This window comes from Emys orbicularis, chromosome 8, assembly GCF_028017835.1.
Source record: "Emys orbicularis isolate rEmyOrb1 chromosome 8, rEmyOrb1.hap1, whole genome shotgun sequence".
Classification (NCBI taxonomy): domain Eukaryota; kingdom Metazoa; phylum Chordata; order Testudines; family Emydidae; genus Emys; species Emys orbicularis.
In genome coordinates, this window is record NC_088690.1 from 76584440 (window position 1) to 76609218 (window position 24779).

At 42.1% G+C, this 24779-nt stretch overlaps 1 protein-coding gene across 1 annotated transcript in view; it reads right to left on the bottom strand.

Moving 5' to 3' along the window:
- ANKHD1 (ankyrin repeat and KH domain containing 1) overlaps nt 1-23660 on the bottom strand; it is a 195988-nt gene extending 172328 nt beyond the window's left edge. Inside the window, exons 1-2 of the mRNA XM_065410006.1 lie at nt 23385-23660; nt 16-169 (exon numbers count right to left, since the gene is read on the bottom strand). Coding sequence (XP_065266078.1) covers nt 16-169; nt 23385-23660 — 430 coding nt within the window. The remainder of the gene's footprint in view (nt 1-15; nt 170-23384) is intronic.
- Between the last annotated feature and the right edge of the window lie 1119 nt (nt 23661-24779).

Genomic DNA, 24779 nt, shown 5'->3' on the forward strand with positions numbered 1-24779 from the left:
ATACAAACATAGTACCTGCTGCTTCTAGCAAGGCTTCTAATCTTGCTTGTGTTTCTGGATCCACAGTTCTTAAATCGGTGCCTTCTGCAGCACTTGATAAGAATAACTCGGATGTTGTTTTAAGCACTGGGTTATCCAGGTCTTCTTGGTCCAAAATAAATGACTCAACCTGTTTTGAAGTTAGAGAAATAAAAACCATGAAACGCCAAACTACAAAAATACTATAACTTCATTATTTTCTTAAAAGGAATATTACAGCATTTTATTTTAAACAGTTTTCCTATCAAGCTTTTTTGTTAGAAAATGAAATAGTACTAGAACTACACCATCAAGCATAAGATTATGGAATTTAAAATGTTTTGAAAGGATTCTCTAGGTTAAAGGATTAATAAAGGAATAGAAATTTTCACCTCTAAATCACCTGATCAAATCTGTCCTAGTTTATAAACACCACTGTTGATCTAAGTTTGTTGTCTCAGTTGAGTTCCTGAAATGGAGAGACGTCCTCATCAAAATCCACACTTAGGCCTTTTGTACACCAAGAGTTTTGCAGGTATAGCTATGTCTAAATGGCACCCTCCTTAGGGCTTATACCTGCATAGCTCTGTTTGTTAGGGGTATCAGATATATTACACCTTTAACAAACACAGCTACACTTATATAACAAGTGTAGATCAGGCTTTATAGCCCTGTTGTGGGCTACCTTGGAGAGGCAAAGGATTAGACAAGATGAAGACTGTTATCCTACCACTCTATGTGTCATTGGTTCTTAACCCACAGGACACTTGCACCTGAATCAGCACACAGCTGTGGCCCATGTGACATCCTCAGAGCCATGCAGGTAGTGAGTGAGTGAGTGTGTCATATATATATATATATATATATGGTGGATGCGGCCCACATAATACATAGGGAGCTGCATATGCAGCCCACAATGGTGAACAGGTTGAGAACCACAGCTATAGGTGATCTCTAGATAAGATCTGAGGGTTCTCCATTAAGGTCAAGGAGAGCTTTACAATGAAATATGGCCTTTATATAGTAGCAACTTAATTATCTGTTGGTATATTCCTACTAAGTGATGTTGAACAGATGCTCACCTTAAACACCATTGCTATCTCGGCCCTCTTTTACCTATTCTCTTTTCTCTTCCTTCTAACTCTCCCAATTCCCACTCCCCCATTCCACCCTTCTAAAATGATCAGCAGTTAGATAGTTACTGCTTACATTTAAAGTGTCATCATTGGGGGTTTGTGTTAACAGCCCAATGAGAGTCATGAGGATGGGGAAGTTCATTATTCAAAACCATTGGTTCAGACTGTCTGCAGACTCAGTAACAATCATACAAACAGAGTTTAATTGTAGGTCACAAGGGCTAGAATTTTTTTTTTTTTTTTTTTTAAACAAAACTTTAGATTCCACAGAATTTGATGTGCCATTCAGGCCATAATTAGATTGGATGGATAAAATCTTTGACATCACTAGACTTGACATCTTCTGTTAAATACATTTTCCAGAAAAGCAACATGTTTGCTGTATGTTAGCACAAGCACTTTTAAGTAGTATGGTGTGCTACTCTTAGTGTCAATGGCAGCCAGCTGGTGTCTGTTCAAATAAAAGACTGAGCAGTTTGTCACCACAAGAATTTTAAGAAGCGACACTTCTGGTTAAGCAAAAATACAGACCATACGCATATTATGATTAATACAGTTATGCTACTAATATTGAGGAAATATGCTACTGTGAGCAAGAGAGTTGAGAGGTTAAGGAATAACAGCTTAGCAACTACATCAACGTGAATGAAGTAGACAAGCCATTTATGACTCATCAAAATATATTCCTACACTAAGATTTTTCTGCTGCACAACTCCAATTCCACGTTATGTTCACTTAAGGACTAGAATAAACAGGTTCCTGTTAGCCTCAGAGAATCTTCTTCACACTTATGAAATACACTCCTGTTTAGTGTATCATTATTTTTGTTCATTATAAAAACCATTATGCCTTGGACAGGTGACTTAGCTAAATCAGAGCTTCGGCCTGAATTAAGATTCATAATTGTTAAACTATCTCCGTAACTTGTAGGAAGAATGTCATCCTACATGCATAACAAGTGGCTGCACAATAAAACCAATATATTTAACTTCAATTATATCCAAGAAGTTATGCACTGTATACTGATATTATTTCTTTAATTACAGACCAACTGACACAACTGATCTCCCTTTTGAAGATATACTAAACAAGATGAATGTTTTAGCTATCACTGAAGTGACCCTGTGCAAAATGCCATGCATACTCAGCAAATCTTGAAAATGACTTATTTTTTGGCAAGTTTGCCCAACCTTAACAAATAGGCTGACAATGTTTTGGGAACGATAAGGAGGTCAATCTAACTATAAATTATTACAATCTATTCCATGGATTCTGCTCCATTAAAATTTTGCTTCATGTGATTTCATTTTTGGCCCTCTCATAACGCATGACCTGGAGGCAAAGGACAATTTCCTCCTTGACTATTGCCAGCAGACCAAACTCAGGGTTTGTCTACACTACAAAATTAAGTCGACGTAACTTAAGTCGACATACAGACACCAAAGTAATTAAAGCAGTGGTTCATGCCCACACTTGCTCCTTCTGTTGATGGTGCATGTCCTCACCAGGAGCGCTTCAACCAACTGAAGTGGGACATTGTGGGGCACTGACAGCTGAAGCCTGGCAGCCCTGAAGCTGACAGCCTCAGCTGTAGTCTCAGGTCTCACAGCTGGCCTACCCTCAGCTGTCTCATGGGCACAGGCTCACAGCTGTGAGCCCCCCACCCCAACAGCAAGAGCTGTGAGCCCTCATGGGGCTTAATTTCACAGTAGGGAGCCTACCAGCAGTGAAATTGACATTCTTGTCAGTTTCTTGGCTGCTATTTCACATTTCAGATCTGACTCCAGCTGTCAGCCTGTGGGAGTCTCACAGCTGGAACCCCCTCAATCCCCACCCTAGGCACTCACAACCAGGAGTTGGAGAGGAAACGTGAAATACACCTCTACCCCGATATAACACTGTCCTCGGGAGCCAAAAAAATCTGACAGTGTTATAGGTGAAACCATGTTATATCTAACTTGCTTTGATCCGGAGTGCACAGTCACACCCCCCCCCGGAGCACTGCTTTACTGCATTATATCCAAATTCGTGTTATATCGGGTCACGTTCTATCGGGGTAGAGGTGTAATAGCAGCTATTAAACTGACAAGAATGTCAATTTCACTGGTGGTAGGCTCCCTGCTGTGAATCAAGCCCCACAGGCTCACAGGTGAGGCTGTCAGCCCCTGGGTGGGGGGGGCTCCCAGTGAGGGATGAGGGGGAGGGGAGGAGAGCCCAAGAGGCAGCAACGGGGGGAGGGGCACCTCACAGCTCGTGAGCCTGTGCCCTGCTGACAGCTCAGGCTGTCAGCGCCAGGACTGGGGGTGAGAGAGGGCTCCATCCAACAACTTACTGTTTAAGTAACAGTGGCTACACAGACACTGCATCACCCTAACTACATCGACATAGGCATTACACCTCTCATGGAGGTAGAGTTATGTCGTCGGTGCAGCGGGCCACTTACTTTGGACGAAGCAGCATTGTAGTATAGAAACTGACATAATTAGGTCGATGTAAGCTGTTTTCTGTAGACCTAACTCTGTAGTGTAGACCAAGCCCCATTCCTATTTGCAAAGACAAGGGCCAGCAACAGCACACCTCCCTGCTTTGATCAATGGCACAATACTTGTTCTTTGCTAATCTAATAGTTTAAAGCTCACCGTTTTACCTCTCCACATAGAAAGCACATTTTAGCAATGTGATCCTGTTCTGAATTGAAATAATTTCCTTCAGTTAAAATTCTTAACTGAAGTTATATTCACATAAGCCTAAATATATGTTTTAGACAAGAAAGAAGAGATTTAATATTGCTAAAATTTCTCTTTTTGCCTAGAATCCTTTTGTACCCCATCTCCTTTGAGCTTGCCTTTAGGTTAAACTTACTTGTAAAAACTATCAGAAGATAGTCACATTTAAAGTTTCAAAATGATATCTTATTGCATGTACTTGCTGTCACTTTAAAAATGTGCTGCCCACTAGTTCTGTATCATAGTGCAACATGGGAGCTGGTTGTCACACAATTTAAGATGACAAAAGCAACTTCCTAGATCACTGTGTTAGCTTGAAATTGAACACAATTCAGTGCCTATTCTAACAAGTTTAAAAAAAAGCATATCTATATTAAAGAGGGCTAAACAAAGAAGTTGCTGCCATAATGTAAAAATTCACACCCTAGGCATTTACAAATTTGCTTCTCTTGTGGCAGCACTGAATGCTCCCTTCCCCTGCACACACCTCTCCCCCCCCCCCCCCCCCGCCCCAGCATAGCCTTAAGTATGAAAATACTAAATATATAAACTAATTAAAAGTGGCTAAGCCAGGATTGCCAGGGCCTTTTTTTGTTTTTAAGACAAGTTTTGCAAGATTTTATCATCAAAAAGAGACTGAAAATTGGCTAACTGACATTGTTTCTCAAACATTAGGGACACAGCTATTAGAGTGAACAAAGATTCTCTATCCCTACAGCTGTTGGGAAGAAAAACTAAATTAGCAGGATTATATTAACTCAAACTAGAAATGTCTATTCATTTAAATATTAAGCATATGTGCTTTTGTACTTTTTAAATAAAAAGTAAGTTGTGCAAGCTAGGTTCAGCCCTCAAGCCCCTGAAAAGTTACTAATATGGCACTTGCAGAATTTGGGCTCTTTGATTTAACCCAATCAGAAGTGTAGTGAAATGACAGAGCAACCAGTCACTGTGCTATTTTTGGACTCCGTTGTGAGCTGCTTTGAGCAGCTAATAGGCATCTTATTTGGTAGCTGATTAGATATGAATGTGAAAGTGTTGATTTAAGACATAGCTGCTCAATAAAATTGCAACACCCATTGTAAATGTTCAGCAATTCCCAGGCATCAAGAATTCAGATGATGTGGCAAGCTACTGCTACTGGACAACAAGCAACTGGACACGAGGACATGAGCAGGGACACTTAACACTGGCACACTTAACTGCATCGTTGTAGCTCATGGAACTTGCTGAAGTACTGCCAAAGGACTGCAGCAGCCACAGAGAGGTTTACAGATCCAATTACAAAAGAGATCATCTCTTATAGCAGATGCGTTCACAAATATCTGACACAACTATATAGGTATTCATAGATCAATACCAAGGCTGGGTTTAGTTCAGGTCAGGGGGGTGAGATACTGAATAAACATCACAGGCTTTAAACCTCTCCAAGTCAGCTTTGCAAGAGCAACACTAGTTGCTTTAAAAAAAAAGGGGGGGGGGGGCAATAAATAAGGTTATGAGTTTGTCACAGAGGTCATGGATTCTGTGACTTTCTGTGACCTCCGTGACTTCAGCAGTGTCTGGTGTGCCTGGCTCAGGGGCAGCTCAGGCAGCCCCTGTGCCAATCGCACCAGCTGCCGCTGGGGCAGTCTCGGGCCACCGCACCACCTCCCTCAGCAGCAACAGAGTTTGGGTGTGGGAGGGGGCAGAGGACAAGGTGAGGTGGACTCTGGGCAGCGCTTACCTGCAGGGCTCCTCGGAAGTGGTGACACCCCCGTCACTCAGCTGCTAGCACCCCAGGTAATCGCCGCCCAGACCCCATCTCACACTGTCCCATGCCCCCTCCCACACCCAAACTCTGCTGGTGCTGGGGGAGGAATGGGGGGGAGAGGCATGGAGCCAGGTAGGAAGCCTACTGGCCCCACCACCCGCACCCCCCCAGCACCCATGCTGCCCTCCTCCAGTACCCGCGGGGCCTCCGAGCATCCCTCCGCCAAGTTTTAGTGATGGGTATTTTTAGTAAAAGTCACAGACAGGTCATGGGCCATGATTTTTTGTTTACTGCCCATGACCTGTTCGTGACTTTTACTAAAAATACCCATCACTAAAACATAGCCTTAGCAATATACTAAGGGACAGAAACAAAATCAGACTAAAGCCACGTCTACACTAAACTTTTGCTGGTATACTTATGTTGGTTGAGGGCGGGTCAGATTCCCCCCCACTCACATATACTTATACCATTTCCATACCAGCAAAAGCCCTTATGTAGATGCAGTTATACTGGCAAAAGAGTGCTTTTACCAACATAGCTTATTTTGCTCAGGGAAGCAGTCTAAACTATACCAGCAAATGCACTCTTCGCTGTACCGGCCAACTTTGGTTAGATTAGACTAAGATATAGACAAGGGAGAGAGAAAACTGATTCCTAGAATCAGCACTTTGTTTTGCTAACTACGATATTTTTATTTATATATATATATATATATATATATATATATATATATATATATATATATATATATATATATATATATATATATATATATATATATATATATATATATATATATATATATAAAAACACAAAAAGGAATTCAGAAGTGACAAAAGCAAAAGAACAAATATGTGCCCGTGTGTTGGAAAGTGAAAGCTGCAATATTACTATTTCTTTAGGCGAGTGTCTTCCAGATGCACCCCAAAAAAACTGAACTTTTAGTGGCAGGGACCATTTTAATATCGTGTGTTTGTACAGCACCAAGCGCAATGGGATCCTGGTCAATGACTGAGGCCTCCTAGTCAGCACCACAAGATTATTTTCAATCTTGGCTATCCTGTAAGTAAAACTGAAGTATACATGAGATCACCGCCATATAATCTGAATTATTCAGATTTCATAAAGAATCATACAAGGTGTGCAAAGCCTGTGTTAAGCCCACTGGATAGCAACTAATTTTTATTCTGTCCAGAAGTCTTCTCTATGATAGTTTAAGTTTCTTTTTTAACCACTATTTTTAAAACAATGTTGCTAATATCAGTAAGAGTTACCATCACTAGTATTTCTGCTCTAGATAGGATTGGTAAATGAAAGTGGGTAGTTATGGAGTGGCTGCTGTGACTGTGGAAATGAACTGGACACGGGGTTCATGAGTTATGGCACCCTAAATACAGAGGCTCACAGTTCTAAAGTCTTAATTTTGCCACTTTGTAGCAAAAAGAGAAACGAGACAAAAATGCACTGGATTAATCTAGTTAAGGTCCAGTGTTCAAAACCAAAATGTGATTAAACGCCTAAACAATTTTTAAATTATGTTTAAGTATTAATGTCAGAATGGCATACCAGCTCTAACAAATCAGGACTTCACATTATTGAGGATCTAATTTTCTATTTATAAGTTTCTAGCCCTGAGACAGACCTCAAAATGGAGAATATACAGGAAGAACTGGAAGTACATAAGATAAATTATGACTTAACTGGCACCACAGAGACTTGGTAGGATAAGTCATGACTAGAATATTGGTATAGAAAAGTAGCTTGTTCAGGAAGGACAGGCAGGAAAAAAAGGTGTTGCATTATACATCAAGAATATATACACTTGTTCTGAGGTAAGGATGAGGTGAGAGGCAGAACAGTTGAAAATCTCTGGGCAAAAATAAGGGGGGGAAATAGGGCTGACATCATGGTATGGGTCTACTATGAACCACCAAATCAGGAAGAAGGCATTCTAGAATAAATAAATATCCAATACAAGACCTGATAGTAAAGGGAAACTTTAACTAGCCAGACAGCTGTTGTGGTAAAGTAATATGGTAAAACACAAGATTTCCAGTAAGTTCTTGGAATCTATTGGGGACAACTTTTTGGTTCAGAAAGTGGAGCAAGGACAGCCATTTTAGACTTGAGTCTGACCAACATGGAGGAATTGATAGTGAATCTGCAGCTGGAAGGCACATTGGGTGAAAATTATCATGAAATGATGATTTCATGATTCTAAGGAAAGGAAGGAGTGAGAGCAAGACAATGACAATGGACTTCAAAAAACACAGGCTTTAACCAACTCGGGACTGGTAAGCAAGGTCCAAAGGGAAGAAAATTAAGGGCTAAAGTAGTCCAGGGGAGCTGGTAATTTCTCACAGGGGCAATATTAAAGGCATAACTACAAGCTATCCCGATTTGATGGAAAGTTCGGAAGAATAGTAAGAGGCCAGTATGGCTCCATCAGGAGCTCTTTAATGACCTGAAAAATTGAAAAGGAATCCTAAAAAAGTGGAAACATGGACAAATTGTTAAGGAGGAGTACAAGAGAATAGCACAAGCATGTGGGGACAAAATCAGAAAGGCTAAAGCACAAAATGAGTTACACCTAGTAAGGGACACTAAATATAGGTTATTTAAATGCATTAGGAGCAAGAGAAAGATGAAGGAATGTGTAGGTCCCCTACTTAGTGGGGAAAGAGAGCTAATAACTGATGACATCAAGAAGGCAAGATGCTTCCATCATCACTTAAGAGGTTAATGGTGACCAGATATTTAACACAATTAATATTAAACAAGGGGGAAGGAATGTAAGCCAAAATAGGGAACACAGGTTAAAGAATATTTAGATGAGTCAGATAATAAATGTATTCAAGTTGACAGGGCCTGATGAAATTCATCCTAGAGTACTTAAGGACCTAGCTGAAGCAATCTCTGAACCATCAGCAACTATTTTCAAGAAATCATGTAGGCAGGTGAGGTCCCAGAGGACTGGTGAAGGGCAAACATAGTACCTATCTTTAAAAAGGGTAACAAAGAGGACCCAGGAAACAATAGGCCAACCAGCATAAATTAAATACCTGGAAAGATGCGGGAACAAATTATTAAGCAATCAATTTGTAAGTACCTAGAGGATAACAGGGTTATAAGGAATAGCCAGCAAGGATTTGTCAAGAACAAATCGTGTCTAACCAACTTAATTTCCTTCTTTGACAGGGTTACTGGCCTAGTCGATGGGGGAATGCAGTAGTCATAATATATCTTGATTTTGACAGTACCACATGACATTTTCATAAGCAAACTATGGAAATGTGGTTTAGATGTAATTATTGTAAGGTCGGTGCACAACTGGCTGAAAGACAAACTCAAAGAGTAGTTATCCATGGTTTGCTGTCAAACTGGGAGGATTTATCTAGTAGGGACCTGCAGGACTCAGTCTTGGGTTCAGTTCTATTCAATATTTTCATTAATAACTTGGATAATAGAGTGGGGAGCATGCTTATAAAATCTCTGGATGACATCAAACTGGGAGAGGTTTGCACTTTGCAGGACAGGCTTTGAATTTATAATGTCCTTGACAAATTGGAGAATTGGTCTGAAATCAACAAGATGAAATTCAAGAAAACTGCAGAGAACTTCACTTAAGAAGGAAAATCAAATGCACAACTACAAAATGGGGAATAACTGGCTCGGTGGTGGTACCGCTGAAAAGGATCTGGAGTTACACTGGATCACAAACTAAATATGAGTCAACAATGTGCTGCAGTTATGAAAAAGACTAATACCTTTCCTGGGTGTATTAACAAGAGTGTTGTATTAGACATGAGAGGTAACTGTCCTGCTCAGCTCAGAACTGATGAGGCCTCAGCTGGAGTTCTGCATCAAACTCTGGGCTCCACATTTTAGAAACATGTGGACAAACTGGAGGGAGTCCAGAGGAGAGCAACAAAAATGGAAAAAGGTTTAGAAAACCTGACCTATGAGGACAGGTTAAAAAACTGGGCACGTTTAGTCGAGAGAAGAAAACGGAGGGGAAGCCTGATAACAGTCTTCAAACATGTTAAGGGTTGTTATAAAGAGGACAGTGATCAACTGGAAGTAGGACAGTAATCAGCTTAATCTGCAGCAAGGAAATTATAGGCTAGATGTTAGGAAAAACCTCCTCACTATAAAAGATAGGGATTCTACAACCTCTCTTGGAACTTATCACTGGAGGCTTTTAAGAACAGGTTGGACAAATACTTGTCAGGGATCAGTCTACCTTTACCTTGTCCTGCCTCAGAGCAGGGGGCTGGACTTGACTTATTAAGGTCCCTTGCAGCCCTTCATTTTTATGATTCTATGCAAACCAATCACTACTAGGAAGGTTTTTCACTGGCAAAAAAAGTCTTCCACCAAAAATTGTATTTACTGTTTGTAAATTTTAAAAATAAACTTGTTTGTAATTTTAAAAAGATGGTAATCACAGAATAATTTAACAGTTTTTGCCAGATCATCATTTAATCACGTTTACTAGGTTTATGTATTTAGGCTATGTCTACACTAGAGACCTTACAGTGGAACAGCTGTACCACTGCAGATGCATCGCTGTAAGGTCTCCTGTGTAGCTGCTCTCCCATCAGCATAATTAAACTATCCCCAATGAGCGGCGGTAGCTATGTCAGAAGGATAGCATCTCCCAACAACATAGCGCTGTCCACACCAGTGCTTCTGTCAGTATAACTTATATTAGTTAGGGGTGTGTTTTTTTCCCCCCTACACCCCTGACCGACAAAAGTGCTTGTGTAGACATGTCCCATCTCCACGCGAAGGCTAATACTTCCCTGCTCTGCCCCACCTCTCTCATCTTATGATCACAAGAGGTGCATACAAGCACGGATACATGGGGGGAGCATAGACCTTGGGGGCCACCTACAGTTCCAGTAGAGTATGAGGTGTCACAAGGAAGCAACAGATTTTCCAAATCACTGTACATTTTAAGAGGTTCATTAGTGCCACTGCTTTACACACACACATGGACGATGATGCCTCCCCCCAACACACACAAACTCCCACTGAAAGTCTTGGAGTAGGACCCCACCCTCACTGCAAGCCTAAAAACAATTATTGTACTTGCACATACATTGCCTCTAGAAGCTTTAAAAAGGGTTGTTAGGATCCTTAATCTACAACACTCACCAGAAGCCCTGTTTAAGCTCCCAGTAAGCATAAATAAGGTTATCAGGCCCCCGCCCCCGTAAGACTGGAGGGATTGCTGGAAGGCCAACAATCCAACTGTAGTTTGTTGAGGACAGAGACTCCAGAGGTTGGTTTTGGTGGAGGGAGCTGGTTAGCTTCCCCTCCCTTACCCCCTCTACCCATCTGTTGAGCATATAAGGTGCCCAGGAAAAGATCCTCCCTCCTGCATACCTCTTAAGTTGTGCATGAAAGGAGCTATTCTCTGTCAGATCTCAGGAGCCAGAGTGGACCTCTACTGCTGAATATCTTAAGCAGTCAGCAAGCATAAGGAGAATGTCCAGGTGAATCTGAGGTTGCAGACATACCATTTTTGAGTGAAAATTACCTCATATTCAACATTTTACCACCTCAGAAAATTCAGAGCTAAGGTTGCACTCGTACAAAAACCACCACACACAACTTCACAATCTTAACGCTGCCCCAATAGACAAAAAAGCCAAACTGCATACCTTTGAAGAGATTTTTCTCCCCTTAAGAGACCAGCATTCCATGACATTAAGCGGTCATCAGGAAGTGAAAAAACAAGACTGTAGGAACCAGGCTGTAATATGTTTACTTCAAAATGCCGTCTATTGTAAATTCATTTTGTAGATCATACAAAATACTAGATTTATAGTGTGTCACTGGGCACATAAGAAAGACTACTTCCCAAATGCAAAGCAGACATGTGCTGTGCTCTGAAGTCTGAAATTCAAGTACTAGGTATCCTTAGTTAACATTACTTAACACTTACATATTTTCTTAAGATGGCTTTTAGTAACGCAAGGTATTTACAAAACACTCTGCCATATATTTTCAAAAGTGATCAGCAATTATGAGTGCCCAACCTGCAATACCTCATCAACGCATCTCATGCTGGACACACAAAATCACCAGTCACTTCTCAAAAGTCAGGCCAATGTTTGCATATGCAAATACATACCTATGTGATACATCAAGACAGAAATGCAGTATGGGAACATTCCTCCATGATAAAAGTTAGACATCCAGAGTCCTAGGCTTTGAATTTTCTTAAGCTAGTATTAACAAATCAATGTCAAGTAACTTTTATGGGCAGACATTCTTGGGGGGGGGGGGGGGGGGGGGGGAAGAGAGTTGGACAGATGGTCCATATAAAACACATCAGCAGATTTCTCTCAGATATTCAACTGAACTTTCCTATACCAAAATAGGTATTTAAAATGAAGCAATACCTCTGAATAGTTTCATGAATACTGGAAACTCTACCAGGGCAGAGCTAAGGATGAAGCCATTATTGGAGTAGGACCATGTGATCTGTGGAAGTTCAACCACAAAAGAAATTAAACTAACATTCTTGAAAGGCAACAAATTCAAAATATAGGAAGTGTTCCTATAATCTTGTAGTTTTGTCATGGTTAAGTAAGGATAGCAGAAAAACAGAACAAGTGCAGAAACTCCTTTGAATTGCCTATAAAAAAGGCTACAAGATTGGTAGATATTTCAGTCACTAGTTTAAGAGTTATAAAATAAAAAAAAGACTGCAGCCAGGACTGATTAGTAGACAGGTAGGTTGAGGTAGTTTTAGCTTCAAATGGTTCTTTGCAGTTATCAGCAAGGGACTCACCATATATACAGAGTTGGTTCCAACTGCCATCTGCTCTATTCTCAAAGCATATTCATAATACATGAAACCTAGTGGGAGTTAAGTGTACACATCAAGGGGAGAACAGACTAGTCTTGTACCTAAGGAAGGCCTTAAACAGATAGATGACTAGGCCTTAGTGTCTAAGGGAAACAGTTATATTTATTAAGCATTATATGTGTTCAAGTATATTTCAGCATACACTAATCAATTTACTAATCAGTTGATCCATTTTTTCATTATTTAATAACTGCTTCAAAAGGTTTCCCCGCAGCTCATTTATTCCCATCCCTCAGATCTTGCACCAAAGTCAATTTCTGATGTCATCTATTTCTATGGAAACAACCCTGTATTTGACATCACTGTTTTCAAGGAAATAACCAACATAAGAAATGTAATATGACTTTACTCCAAGATGAGACAGAAACAGTGTAGCCAGGCTCTAGTTCAAGTATTTCAACACAATAAATTTTTTAAAAAAATATCAAAGACAAACCTCAAATTACCAGAAGCAGCATAAAACCACTTTTTGTTTAAAAACTAATGGACTTCCTTGGGTTTGTCTTTTACGCTCTACTGGGGGAAGCTGCTTATACCACCAGCAACCCTAGGAGGGAAAACCATCTACTGTATATATTTCAGGTTGAATCTTCACAAAACGCACAAGTTAAGGGATAACTCCCCATTCCTGGGTGTGAAAGATTCCATTCTCCTTTCTAACAAGGTATGCTTGTGCGTTGAGGCTGGGGGAGCTGTCACCTCCTTTCTACTTCACTACAGGAGGAATGTTCACATCACCCTTGTCAAACTCAAAAGAGGAAAACATGGGAAAACAGACCACATGTCTGGTGGATTGGGAGCCCATAGTTTATTCAGTCTTCTTTATTTACTACTCTGCCCAAAATTGGTCTTCTTTATACTAGGGAAATTGCTCACTTTAAAAACATAACAAATACATTTTACAAGTACATTTTTTTCTCAGTCTAGAAAAAAAATCATTGAGAGGGCTGCTTTGATCAGCTACCACCACCTGGGCTCAGGTAGAGTAAACAATTATTTGTAAAAGTGGTCTTTTTCAAGCAAGGCCCAATGTGAAAGGTTCTACTGATGAGCCGTCAAGCAGTTTAGGCCCCAAAATGTGATTTCCATATAATTGTGCCAGTTTTAAAAGAGTCGTCAGTTCTAGATAACTTTTAGAAAACTTGACAATACAAAAAAGAAGAGGGCTTAAAAATGCACGAACAGAACAGATGAGCACGCCATCTAGCAATTCAGCAAGCTGATCACCACCCCACCTATATGCTTCAGGCACACCAGAGAGCCTCAATATTTAAAAGTGACTACTCCCACATAAGATAAAACTCACAGGATCTCCTGTAGGAAAAGTAACTGCTATGCCCTTCAACTGCCAGCAGAAGAGAGAAAAAGCAGCCCCCTGAAAGAAGTTAAGAGAGTGTTCCACATACAAGTCACCTACTATATAGAAGTATATAGCTTGGTGGAGACCATGCTGAGCTTTTCCAAATCTTGTGCCATTTTTAGTAAAACTTTTCAAACCTAGCACATACAAGTTTACATGCATGTTCTGCCACTGCAGAGCCAGCAAATGAAATATAGGGTAAACCTTAAGAGTTATCCTAACAAAAGTCTATTCCAGTGAACAAAGCAACCCCAATACAATTCCCGTGCTACATTCTGCTCCACCGGAAACTCAAGATTAAAATACAAGTGGTAAATAATGTGCTGTTTTTAACCATGAATAGCTTGAATATCTACTTAAGGGATGGCCTCTCTCCCTGTGCTCTGTCATGTTTGACATTAGCAGTATGGTCTGGAGTCCCCTTCATTTAAGACTGGGGCCTAGTGGTAGACCTTTCTCTTTGTGATGCACTCACCTCAAAAAGCTGATCTCCTTCTCTCTTTGGTCTGAAACAGGCCAGATTTGTAAGCCTTCCAGGCACACTAACATTTATCATTTTACTAAGGTTTCTGGGTAAGGAGGATATTGATGGGGAGAATAGGTTTCATCAGGGAGTTTTGATTTCTGTAGTTAAGAAGTGAGTTGTTGAGGGGCTGTGTTTTATTGGAAGCAATTGGGGAGGAGTAACTTATGGGCCTAGTGGAAACTCTGGGCCCCTGACGTGTTAAAGTAAAGTCACAAGCACATATTCTGTATATTTTTGTGCATTTAAACAAATATTTAAAGTAAAGTGTCTTCTATTTTCAAACAGACAAAAGGATTTTTGGAGTAGGGCCAGCAAATGGATCTAGAAGAAGTGTTACATAGTCAAGTGAGGATCAGAGTTTTGGGCTCTTCTGACCAGCAAAGACTGCAACAATTAACCATCTATCATCACCTGTCTCAAAAGCTAAATTGGATGGCTCTGAAAGGAGTCCCTAAAGTTTTATTTAGTTACACCAGACCTGCTTAGTCAGAATTATGGGATATTGTGAAACAAGGCCTTGTGGAGGAAGGATTTAAAAAGGAGGAATGTTTATCAAGTTTCTACCAGCCAAAAGTGGAATGGGGAGAGAAGAAGAAAAAGTTCTCATCTTATCGCAGAACTACTGAAAAATAATGAGACCATTCACATGAATTTGTTTCTTCACAACATGATTGCACGGTATTAACACATACTATATCCAGGAACATGACTCTTCTAGCTACATTTTGATAGATATATTGCAAAAAAAAATTTAATTTATACAAACAACAAGTAGTTAGGAAAAATGTTAAGTCTCCAATTTATATTAAAATGATTATTAGAGGTTATAGATGGAAAAAGGAAATGAAAAACAGCCTGGTCTGTTTTAATCCCCAAAATTTCAAAGACCCCACAGTTCCTCCAAAATTAGGCTTCAACAAAAAACACCTTTACCTTCATGACCACAAATGGACTGGTTTAACAATTAAAAGAAACAATCCCAGGGATGAGTTACTATCTATTGATGGAACAGGTTTTTGCTTGAATTGTGACCCCCCTCCATCGCCCGATATCACCCATTTCCCTCAAACTTAGAGATAGTTAGACAAGGGGGGTGAGGTATTATTTTTTATTGGACCAACTTCTGCTAGTGAGAGACACAAGCTTTCAAGCTTACACAGAGGCAGTGTAGTTTTAAAAGCTGGTTTACAAATAAGTGTATTAATGAGAATAATCTAACAAGAGAGTCCAACTGTTCTTATAATTTAGACTATCACAGGAGTTGAAAATCATACTGTGTCAATGGAAAGGTTTCAAACAGGATGTCTTTAACTCTCTGATAACTGATGCATTTGATAATACATAAATATGATTTTTGTAGATTTCCCATATTTACAAAGGAACTTGATTAGTATAACTCATTAATTCCTAAATTTTTATTTAGTTACACTATCCTCATTCCGCAAATGGGTACTTCTATTAGTAAGACAAGATAAAAATCACAGGAAATAAGAGGACTTTGGGTGATATCTGAAGCAACGTTATCACTTCTGAAAATATAGATGTCCATATTAGGACAATCAGAACTTACTCCCCAGGACACAGTATTTTTGACTTCAGCTGATACCACTGAGAACTACCAGGGAGTCCTCATAACAGATGCAAGTAAATGTAATTTCTGTTTCAGGTGAAAACTTTGGAGGGGGAATGGGTTCAGGAGGGGTTCTTTTTGGGTCAGAAGAAAGGCTTGAGTGTAAACTGGATAAAAGAAATCAAGATAGAGTGATTTAATTCACGATTCTAATCCTAATTTAAATCATTAGTTCTAATCATGTTTTAGACTTGCACTTTGAATTTTGCTTTAGGAAAGTATCTGTTCTCATTGGTTGGTATAGCATTCAGACATGTTCATTTGCAACTAAATATAGTTTTTACACTAAATTTGATCCTGGTTAGCAAAAAGTAAGGTGTGTGTAAATATAGTATAAACAATTATATAGCCTAACATACATTTAATTCACATTCTTAATTTTTAATTATTGTAGGTTAAGAAATTTCATTCACCATTTTCTATTTACTAGTTAATATTACCCATGCGTCAAGCTGCTTTTATATATAAACTGGAATCAATTAAAAATGTATAAGAACCACAACTTAAAACTGTTTCTAATAAACTACCTTAAATAAACTGGATACTCAAAAAAAAAGGTTTATTAAAATATGTTTTGCATTTCAAACTAACTGATATATTAAACAAAGGAAGTGTTATTTATAGTCAGTGTGCTGACAGATTGAAAAATCTGTCCCATGGTGACCAGAAACAAAGGTCTTTTTTTTTTTTTTTTTTTTAAGATGCTTCAAGATGCAGGTAAGTGCTTACTGGGATTTTCAAATGTGCGCGGGCACATAATCTGCTTTGGCACTTCTGAAAATCTCACTAGGCATCTATTTGCATCTGTAGGTGACTAAATACCTTTGGAAGTCTGTCCCCGCGTTCTTCAGAGTACTTACATAGTTGCGAAAATGTAAATACCAGTATTTGCTCTGTTATAAAGACTGAAAATAGATAATGCACTACATGACATTGTTACACTTATAAAGCTTGAGTTGGCCTCAAAAAATTACAGATGTTTGGTCCCTGATTCATTATATAATTAAAACAGCAGCACCCTTTAGCTCACTAAAGTTTTTAAGAGGACTCACTGATGAAGTTTTATTTAAATGTTAATAGATTATATTAGGTTTAGGCCTTAACATGGGTTGTCATTTCAGATTTAATTTTAAAGGGTTTATTTAAGAAGAAATTTGTATTTAAATAAAAATGCAATTTAAATTTTAAAAAAACTGATCAAAAATCCCATTTCATTTTTTTAAATAATTTATTTTTATCCACCCTGCAAGAAATCCTTATGTATTAAGGAGGATATGGGGTGCCTACCACAGGGACTCTAAAGGTACGTTGTGTCCGATTTTTAATTATGTTTCATGTAAATATACCCAGAGGCTTATGGTATAGATAAATTTTATACATAAGGCAATTCTGCTGTCAGGCCACCCACTCTGAAAAAGGGATGCAAATGGACTAAATGACATTCTATAGCGGGGTGAACTTTAATTTCCTTTGAAAAATCACGACTACATAACTATGAACACAAGAGGCCTGTATAACTTTTATATGACTGCAGTCAGATGCCACTCTGAGCCCCAAGATCCTCAAGTACCTTTATCGTTATGGATGACCCCCGACTTGCTTTTTCATTTTATATTAGGTCAGTGAGGCACACAATATTGCAAATACTTCAACTATCATAGTCCTTTACTCCAATCTGGTACTTCTATTTCTGCAGCCCAATTTTGGTGAAAGGTAAAAGATTCACATATTGATAGCCCTGGACCTAGTAGTCTTCTATAGCCAAAGGACAGGTAGCCTAAACTCCACACACACATGCCCCTGCCAACGTACCTCCTACTTAACCTATAGGGATCACAGCTAGTATCAAGAAAATGGAGTGAATAGGCATGGCTATTAAACTATCAGCACCTATTGCCAGAGCCTCAATAGAATCCAGCTTCCCAGTGATGGCAGTTCACTCAGAACTAGATTAACTCAGGCTACATCCTCACTACAGGGGGGGGTCGATTTAAGATACGCAAATTCAGCTACGCGAATAGCGTAGCTGAATTTGACGTATCAGATCCGACTTACCCTGTTGTGAAGACGGCGGCAAAATCGACTGCCGCGGCTCCCAGTCGACGGCGCTTACTCCCACCTCCGCTGGTGGAGTAAGCGCGTCGATTCGGGGATCGATTGTCGCGTCCTGACGAGACGCGATAAGTCGATACCCAAGAGATCGATTTCTACCTGCCGATTCAGGCGGGTAGTGTAGACCTAGCCTCATTTAAAATAGGCCACAGCAGCTTGCAATCACAAACCCAGGCCACGTTTAAGGTAACGTGAATCTTTTGACCTTCACTATTGTTACCAAACCCGTGGGCAATCTGTGGGGATTCCAAAATTAAACATGATGGGGGCAACAACCTTTGGTGGCAATATCTTCTATAAGTACAGGAGAATTACTGCGTCCCTCTTAATTTTTTCAGAAATAGTAGACAATATTTTGTCTACTTCATATGATTCCTATGGATCATACTTGAATCATCTGTAATTGTTGACCAATCTGCATTTGATGTATTTTTACTGGTGATCACAGGTGTCAGGTTCCTGAATCTCTTCTCTCTCACCTTATTAGCCTCTCCATAGTTCATCTGCACCACTAGTTTCAGAAGTATTTTCCCTTTGAACTCAAACAGACAAATGTGTTCATAAGGGGTATGTCAGCTGGCATGGGCCAGCCATGAGTGTCTAACTGCAGTGGAGACATACCCAAGGTTTCCTAATCTTTCCCCATATGTACAGTTTCTTGGCCTGTGCTGACTCAAAACTAATTTATACTCATTATTCTCCTTCCTCAGTTTTTTCGATTTCTGATGCCCATCTCCTCTGCCTCCATCCACAGAATAATCCTTTAGAACAACTGAGACAAAGATATTGCTCAAAAATTATATCCAGTTACCGTATATACTCGTTCATAAGCTGAATATTTTTGGTAAAAAAATGACACATCAAAGAGCGGGCGTCGGCTTATAAACACGTCTACACCAAAATTTGATGATTTTAAACTCTATGGAATCATTGACTTGAATATCTAATACATTGTCATTTTGTTTACCTGGAGCATCTGCAGGCATGGAGCCCTCAGCTCCCTGTGGCCGCGGTTCGCCGTTCCCAGCCACTGGGAGCTGCGGGAATTGGCGCGCCACTTCCCGCAGCTCCCATTGGCTGGGAACAGCAAACCGCGGCCACTGGGAGCTGAGGGGCTCTGTGCCTGTGAACGCTTCAAGTAAACAAAACATCCAGGCCCACTAGACGCTTACCCTAACGGGACAGGAGCCAAAGTTTGCCAACCCCTGAAATATAGGGTTGGCTTATGAAAGGGTCATACAGTTTTTGCTATTTTTACCTAACCATCTTGAGGATCGGCTTATAAACGAACGGACTAATGAACGAGTATATATGGTACTGTTTCTACTTTAGAGACTTCCTGATCCCCACCCCAGCTGTTTTTTTCCATTAAGTGTCTCATAGGATGCAGAATAATGCAGGAAATAGGGAAATGGACTGGGAGTCAGGAGGTCTGGGTTCTATTCCCAGCTCTGCCACTGACTGGCTGTGTGACTGTGGGCAAATCACTGCCCCTCTGTGCCTCAGTTTCCTCATCTGCAATGTGGGGATAATATTTCCATTTTAAAGCACTTTCAAATCTCAGATAAGAAATGCTATAAGTATTATTTATCTTGCCTCTGTGAAATTTTATTCATTTTTGAATCCTGTATTTGTTTTACACTTCTGTTGTATTTTATTTTCTGCACCTCCATGATGATTTTATTTGGTTATTTTCTCCATCTGCCATTGACTAATCCTAGTCCAGTTATTTTACCATATTAAAAATCACATCAATGCAATATATTAAGAATACTGCACATGCACATACACTTGTTATGTACATTACACTTGATGTCATTTCAGCATGGTTTCTTTTTTAGAACTATAGAAGCCAACTGCAGAAAAAGCCCAGATTAAGGGAACATGGCAAACCTTCATTTTATGTACAGTATAATTCCAGCTATCTGAAAATCCTAGTTACCCGAAGCCAGTGTCCCCTCCCCCCCACGTAACCCTATGTCACTTACAGAACACTTCCATTTATCCAAGCCTTTTGGATGTCATCCAAGCCATTTGGATAAACAGAAGCATATTACACCTCTACCCCGATATAATGCTGTCCTCGGGAGCCAAAAAATCTTACCGTGTTATAGGTGAAACCGCATTATATCGAATTTGCTTTGATCCGCCGGAGCGCGCAGCCCCGCCCCCCTGGAGCGCAGCTTTACCGCATTATATCCAAATTCATGTTATATCAGGTTGCATTATATCGGGGTAGAGGTGTATTTATTTTTAAATCTCCCTTCAAGTGCTCCCTAATTCCAAGCATTGGTAGTACCTCAAAGCATACACCCAAGTCAGCGACTCATGACTTGAGACCACAGTTCAGACACTTGCTAAGTTTTCAAAGCTGTCTAATTCAAGAGCTGCAGTTTTCCATCCCAAGAGCTTACAGTTGCTTCTTTGGGACAGAGGACAACAGCAGCAGGTGCCTCTAATATTCTCCCACAGAGAACAAGGCTAAAAGACAGCTCCTCCTGAATTGTGTCAATCTTGTTCCATAACAACCTAGCAGGGAATCAGTCAAGACTCATCCTTCTCTGTCATGTTTCCTCATACAGTCACCTCTGCCCAATACCGAGCACAGGTATTGAGCACATTCAGGATCAAACTCAGGGAGAAACACCAAGAGAACTTATCTACGCATGTATTTTGGAAGCCTCTGAATATTTATTTGGCAGCACCTTTTAAAAAGTTTTAAACAAGAAAGTTGTTCTTGCAGAAAGATCTTATTTTCTAAACTCCAGCCTTGAGCAAGTGTTTGTACAAAGTTCCTAATCTTTTTTGCCCTCAATGGTTTATAATGAATCTACAGACTAGAGGCATCAACTATAAATAGTACTTTGCCATTAAATAGCCTCATTCACCAGAGGATCTCAACAAGGGTGCTTCACAGACACTAATTCGACATCCACATCTCTTGAGACAGAGAAGTAGGTAACTAAAGGTACATCGCAAATTAAGGTATGATTGTAGCATGGGTATGCCTACCCATGCTAGCTTTAATCTAGCTAGTGGGGATAATATTAGTGAATACATAGTGACATGGACTTCAGCATGGGTTACCCATCCCAGTACACGCCTTCCAATGACCCTAATCATGTACTCTGGTTGCTGGCCCACACTGAAAACCCTACCACTGCATCTTCATATTATTGTTACCCACACTAGAGTAAAGTTGGTGCAGGTATGCCTACCCATGCTACCGTCATCCCTTAATCTGCATCATAGACATACCCAAAAAGGATAAAGCAACAAAGAGTCCTGTGGCACCTTATAGACTAACAGGTGCCACAGGACTCTTTGTTGCTTTTTACAGATCCAGACTAACACAGCTACCCCTCTGATACTTGACACCAAAAAGGATAAATTTCCAAAGCAGAATCTTTACCAGTATGATGGCATCAATATCAGAATAAAGATACTATTTCAGAATCTCTGTAGGTATGTTTTAGATCTTTCTTGATTTCATATTTAGCTGACAGATTCTCAGAGTGGTTCTCACTTAGACCTGTGTTTTGTAAACACTGCTGTAAAACAGATATACAGTAACATGTGAAGGAACAGAGATAGAAGGCTTGATACATACTAGATACCAACAGAGAAGCAATTTTTTTTTCCCCTCAGCTAGCGCGTGGAGGGGAGTCAAGTATTTTACAAATAATCCCCAGCCCCACTGGAATATATTTCAGTTTGAATATTTACAAGAACATGGATATTTATGGGCCGTAACCTCAAACAGAGACCATGTTGACACACAGAAGTTCCACCAGTTTAATTTAGAATTTAAAAACAGCTTACTCCTGGTGTGGAACTTAAACTGACATCAATTCAGCTTAATTTAGAAAGCTGTAAGAAGTGTGCCCGCACACTTTACACAAGTTTACCTAAATCAATTGGACTAAAAATATGTATTTTTATTAAATTAGTGCAACTTTCTTAGTTGGACAAGGCCTAACAGTTCAGAATTCACCAGGTCTGGGGGTGAGTGGACAGATGCACAATGGAGTGCCTAGACACCAGGATAAGTGCTGGGCCCCTCCTTCCATCCCTTCAGGTGAAATTGTAAAGTAGAGAAGTTCAATCCACTCCAGCATCCAATTCTGGTGGTGGTGGGAGGGTTAGCATTATGTTAATTGTACCTTTTCCCTCTTGCAAAGATGTGCAGAGGTTGGGGAGCTGCAACACATGAGCTTTGGACACTAGGAACCATCTGCTTAGGTGGAGGCAGTAGTAGTGGGTAGGACCTCAAAACTCTCCCCTTCAATTAGGTAACATGGGAAACTGAACTAATTCCCTCACCATAGCACCAGTGGGTGGTGGTGATGGATGAAAACTTAGACTTGTCTTCCCTCCCTAGACCAGATGGAGCAGCGTTCACTGAGTGTTTAGAACCCACACGGACCCCATATAGGACGTTGATGGGTATACACCCACACACACACACCCCTTCAGGTTATACACGTGTTTGGGAGATTAGAGAGTGGGATTCCTTCCATTCTTCTCTAGGGAGAGAAACCCATCCTCTCATCACAAGACTAAGTGCTTGGAACCCCTATACCTCCTCCTCCTGAGTCGGGGTAGCAGTAAGTGAGTGCTGGGAACCTCAGACACTCCTTAAGACGGAGCACAGAATAGGTTCAGTGTGGCCAGGTACTGGAAGCCACCACCCTCCTACACTATATGAGAGAAAGGCTGAATACTAAACCCCTCCCCCACCCAGACCATCAGTCTGAATAAACAAAAGTGGGTGCTGGGACCCCATCTCCCCGAGACTGGGTGCAGATGAGGTGCTCAAATCACCCCCTCCCAGCCGGGAGGGAGGGGCTGAGCGGCTGAGACCCTCCTCCCAGACTGGCTATGAAGAGGAGAATGTGGGGGTGCTGAGCCCCACAGACTAGGGGCACAATGGAGGAGTTTGGGTGCGGGGCCCCGCCCCCATTCCGCGGGCACAGGGCTGGTACTGGGAACGTCCCCCGCTCACGACGATTGGAGGCACATAGCGAGACGAGCGGTTGGATGCTGGGAGGCCCCCGCTCCTGGGTGCACAGGAGGCTGAACACTGGGACCCACGGGCTCGCTGTTGGGTTCTGGGCCCCGTTTTACTGAGCACAGAAGGTCAGGCCCCAGGTCGCCGCTGCCGCTGCGAGCCGGCCTAGGCCGGTCAGGAAGCGGCTGAGCGCGGAGAAGCCGGGCCCAGCCATCGGTCTCTCACCTCGGACACCTCGTCCTCATCGCTGCCGGAACCGCCGCCGCCCCCACTCCTCAGCACGGCGGCCGCCAGCTTGAAGTCGAGGGCGGCCTCTCCAGCGTCGGGCGCTCCGGGGCCTCCTGGCCCGCCGGGCCCAGCCTCCCCGAAGAGGCGCACGGCCCGCAGCCCCAACGGGGCGGGCCCGGCCGCGGCAGGGGCCTCGGCAGTGGGGGGAGCACGGGGAGTGACCGAGTCTATCTCCTCGTCGCCGACAGGGGCGGCGGTGCCGTCTGTGAGCATCGCGCTGATCCGGGGCCGCCGCTGCTCTCACAGCCCAGCCGTCTCCGTCCCCTCACAGCACCAGCAGCAGCGCCACTAACTTCTCACAACCAAACGAGACTAGAAGCGCTGCACCGCCTACCCACCCGCTTCTGCCACTCTCATTGGCCATGTTCGGTCTGAGCCTCAGCTCCATTGGACAAAACCCCCGCCACTCATCTTCTCGTCACGCGCTCCCATCATGCTGCCTTGAGAGCACACGCCGAGGCGGTTTGTACTCGCTGCCCCGCCCCGTTCTCATTCGGTCTCTTCCTGAATTTGCGGAAATCTGACTGGGCATCCGGCATGTCAGTCAAGCCCCTCCCGGGACAGCTGGAGACTGATTGGATAAAATATCCGTCGGTCAACTTTAATTCGAGATTTCCGGACTCCGATTGCTCAGATAGTGCATCAGTCATACCGCACAGCTCTTGGCGCCGAATGATTGGCTTGTCTCCCAATCCGTCACACACTCCCCTTTGACTCCTTCTGAAGGTCTCACTCAGTGAGACCAGGCTCCGCCCCCTGCTATGATTGGACGATAGCCATGTCTGTCAATGATAAGTGCCGTGCCCTCCGTTCCCAGCCACCTGCCCCAGCCTACCCTGCAGTGGAGATATAACTGGATGAATGCGGTGTCAATCACTCAGTCCGCAATTCCGTCTGCTTTCCTTCCCCACCCCCACGCTGAGTCCAAGGGTGGCCGCTGCTGACACCCGCATGGGCCCCTCCCCAACTCTGCGAGTCCCGCCTACCGCGATGCTCACTCCCTTGCCTTGCCCCTAGATGCGGCCGTGTTCTCCTCCTCACGTGCCCCCCCGTGCGATCTCCGCAGGGCGCCCGGGCCCTCTCGTGCGTGGCGCCTGCCCTGCCACAGCGAGCTCGGCCCCTTCGCGCCCCAGCTGTGTTCGCAGCGCCCATGCGGCAGGGGCGCTCAGTCCACCGGACGCGAGGCGGTTGGTGGGGGCCTATTCAGCGGGGGAAGTTCCCCAAGGACCTACTGCAGCCGGGATCTCTGGGACCCAGAACCAGTCCGGCACTGGGAGCTGGCACATGCGGGTAGCGGAGCTGCCCCGGGGCCGGGAACCAAGCTCTGCGCGC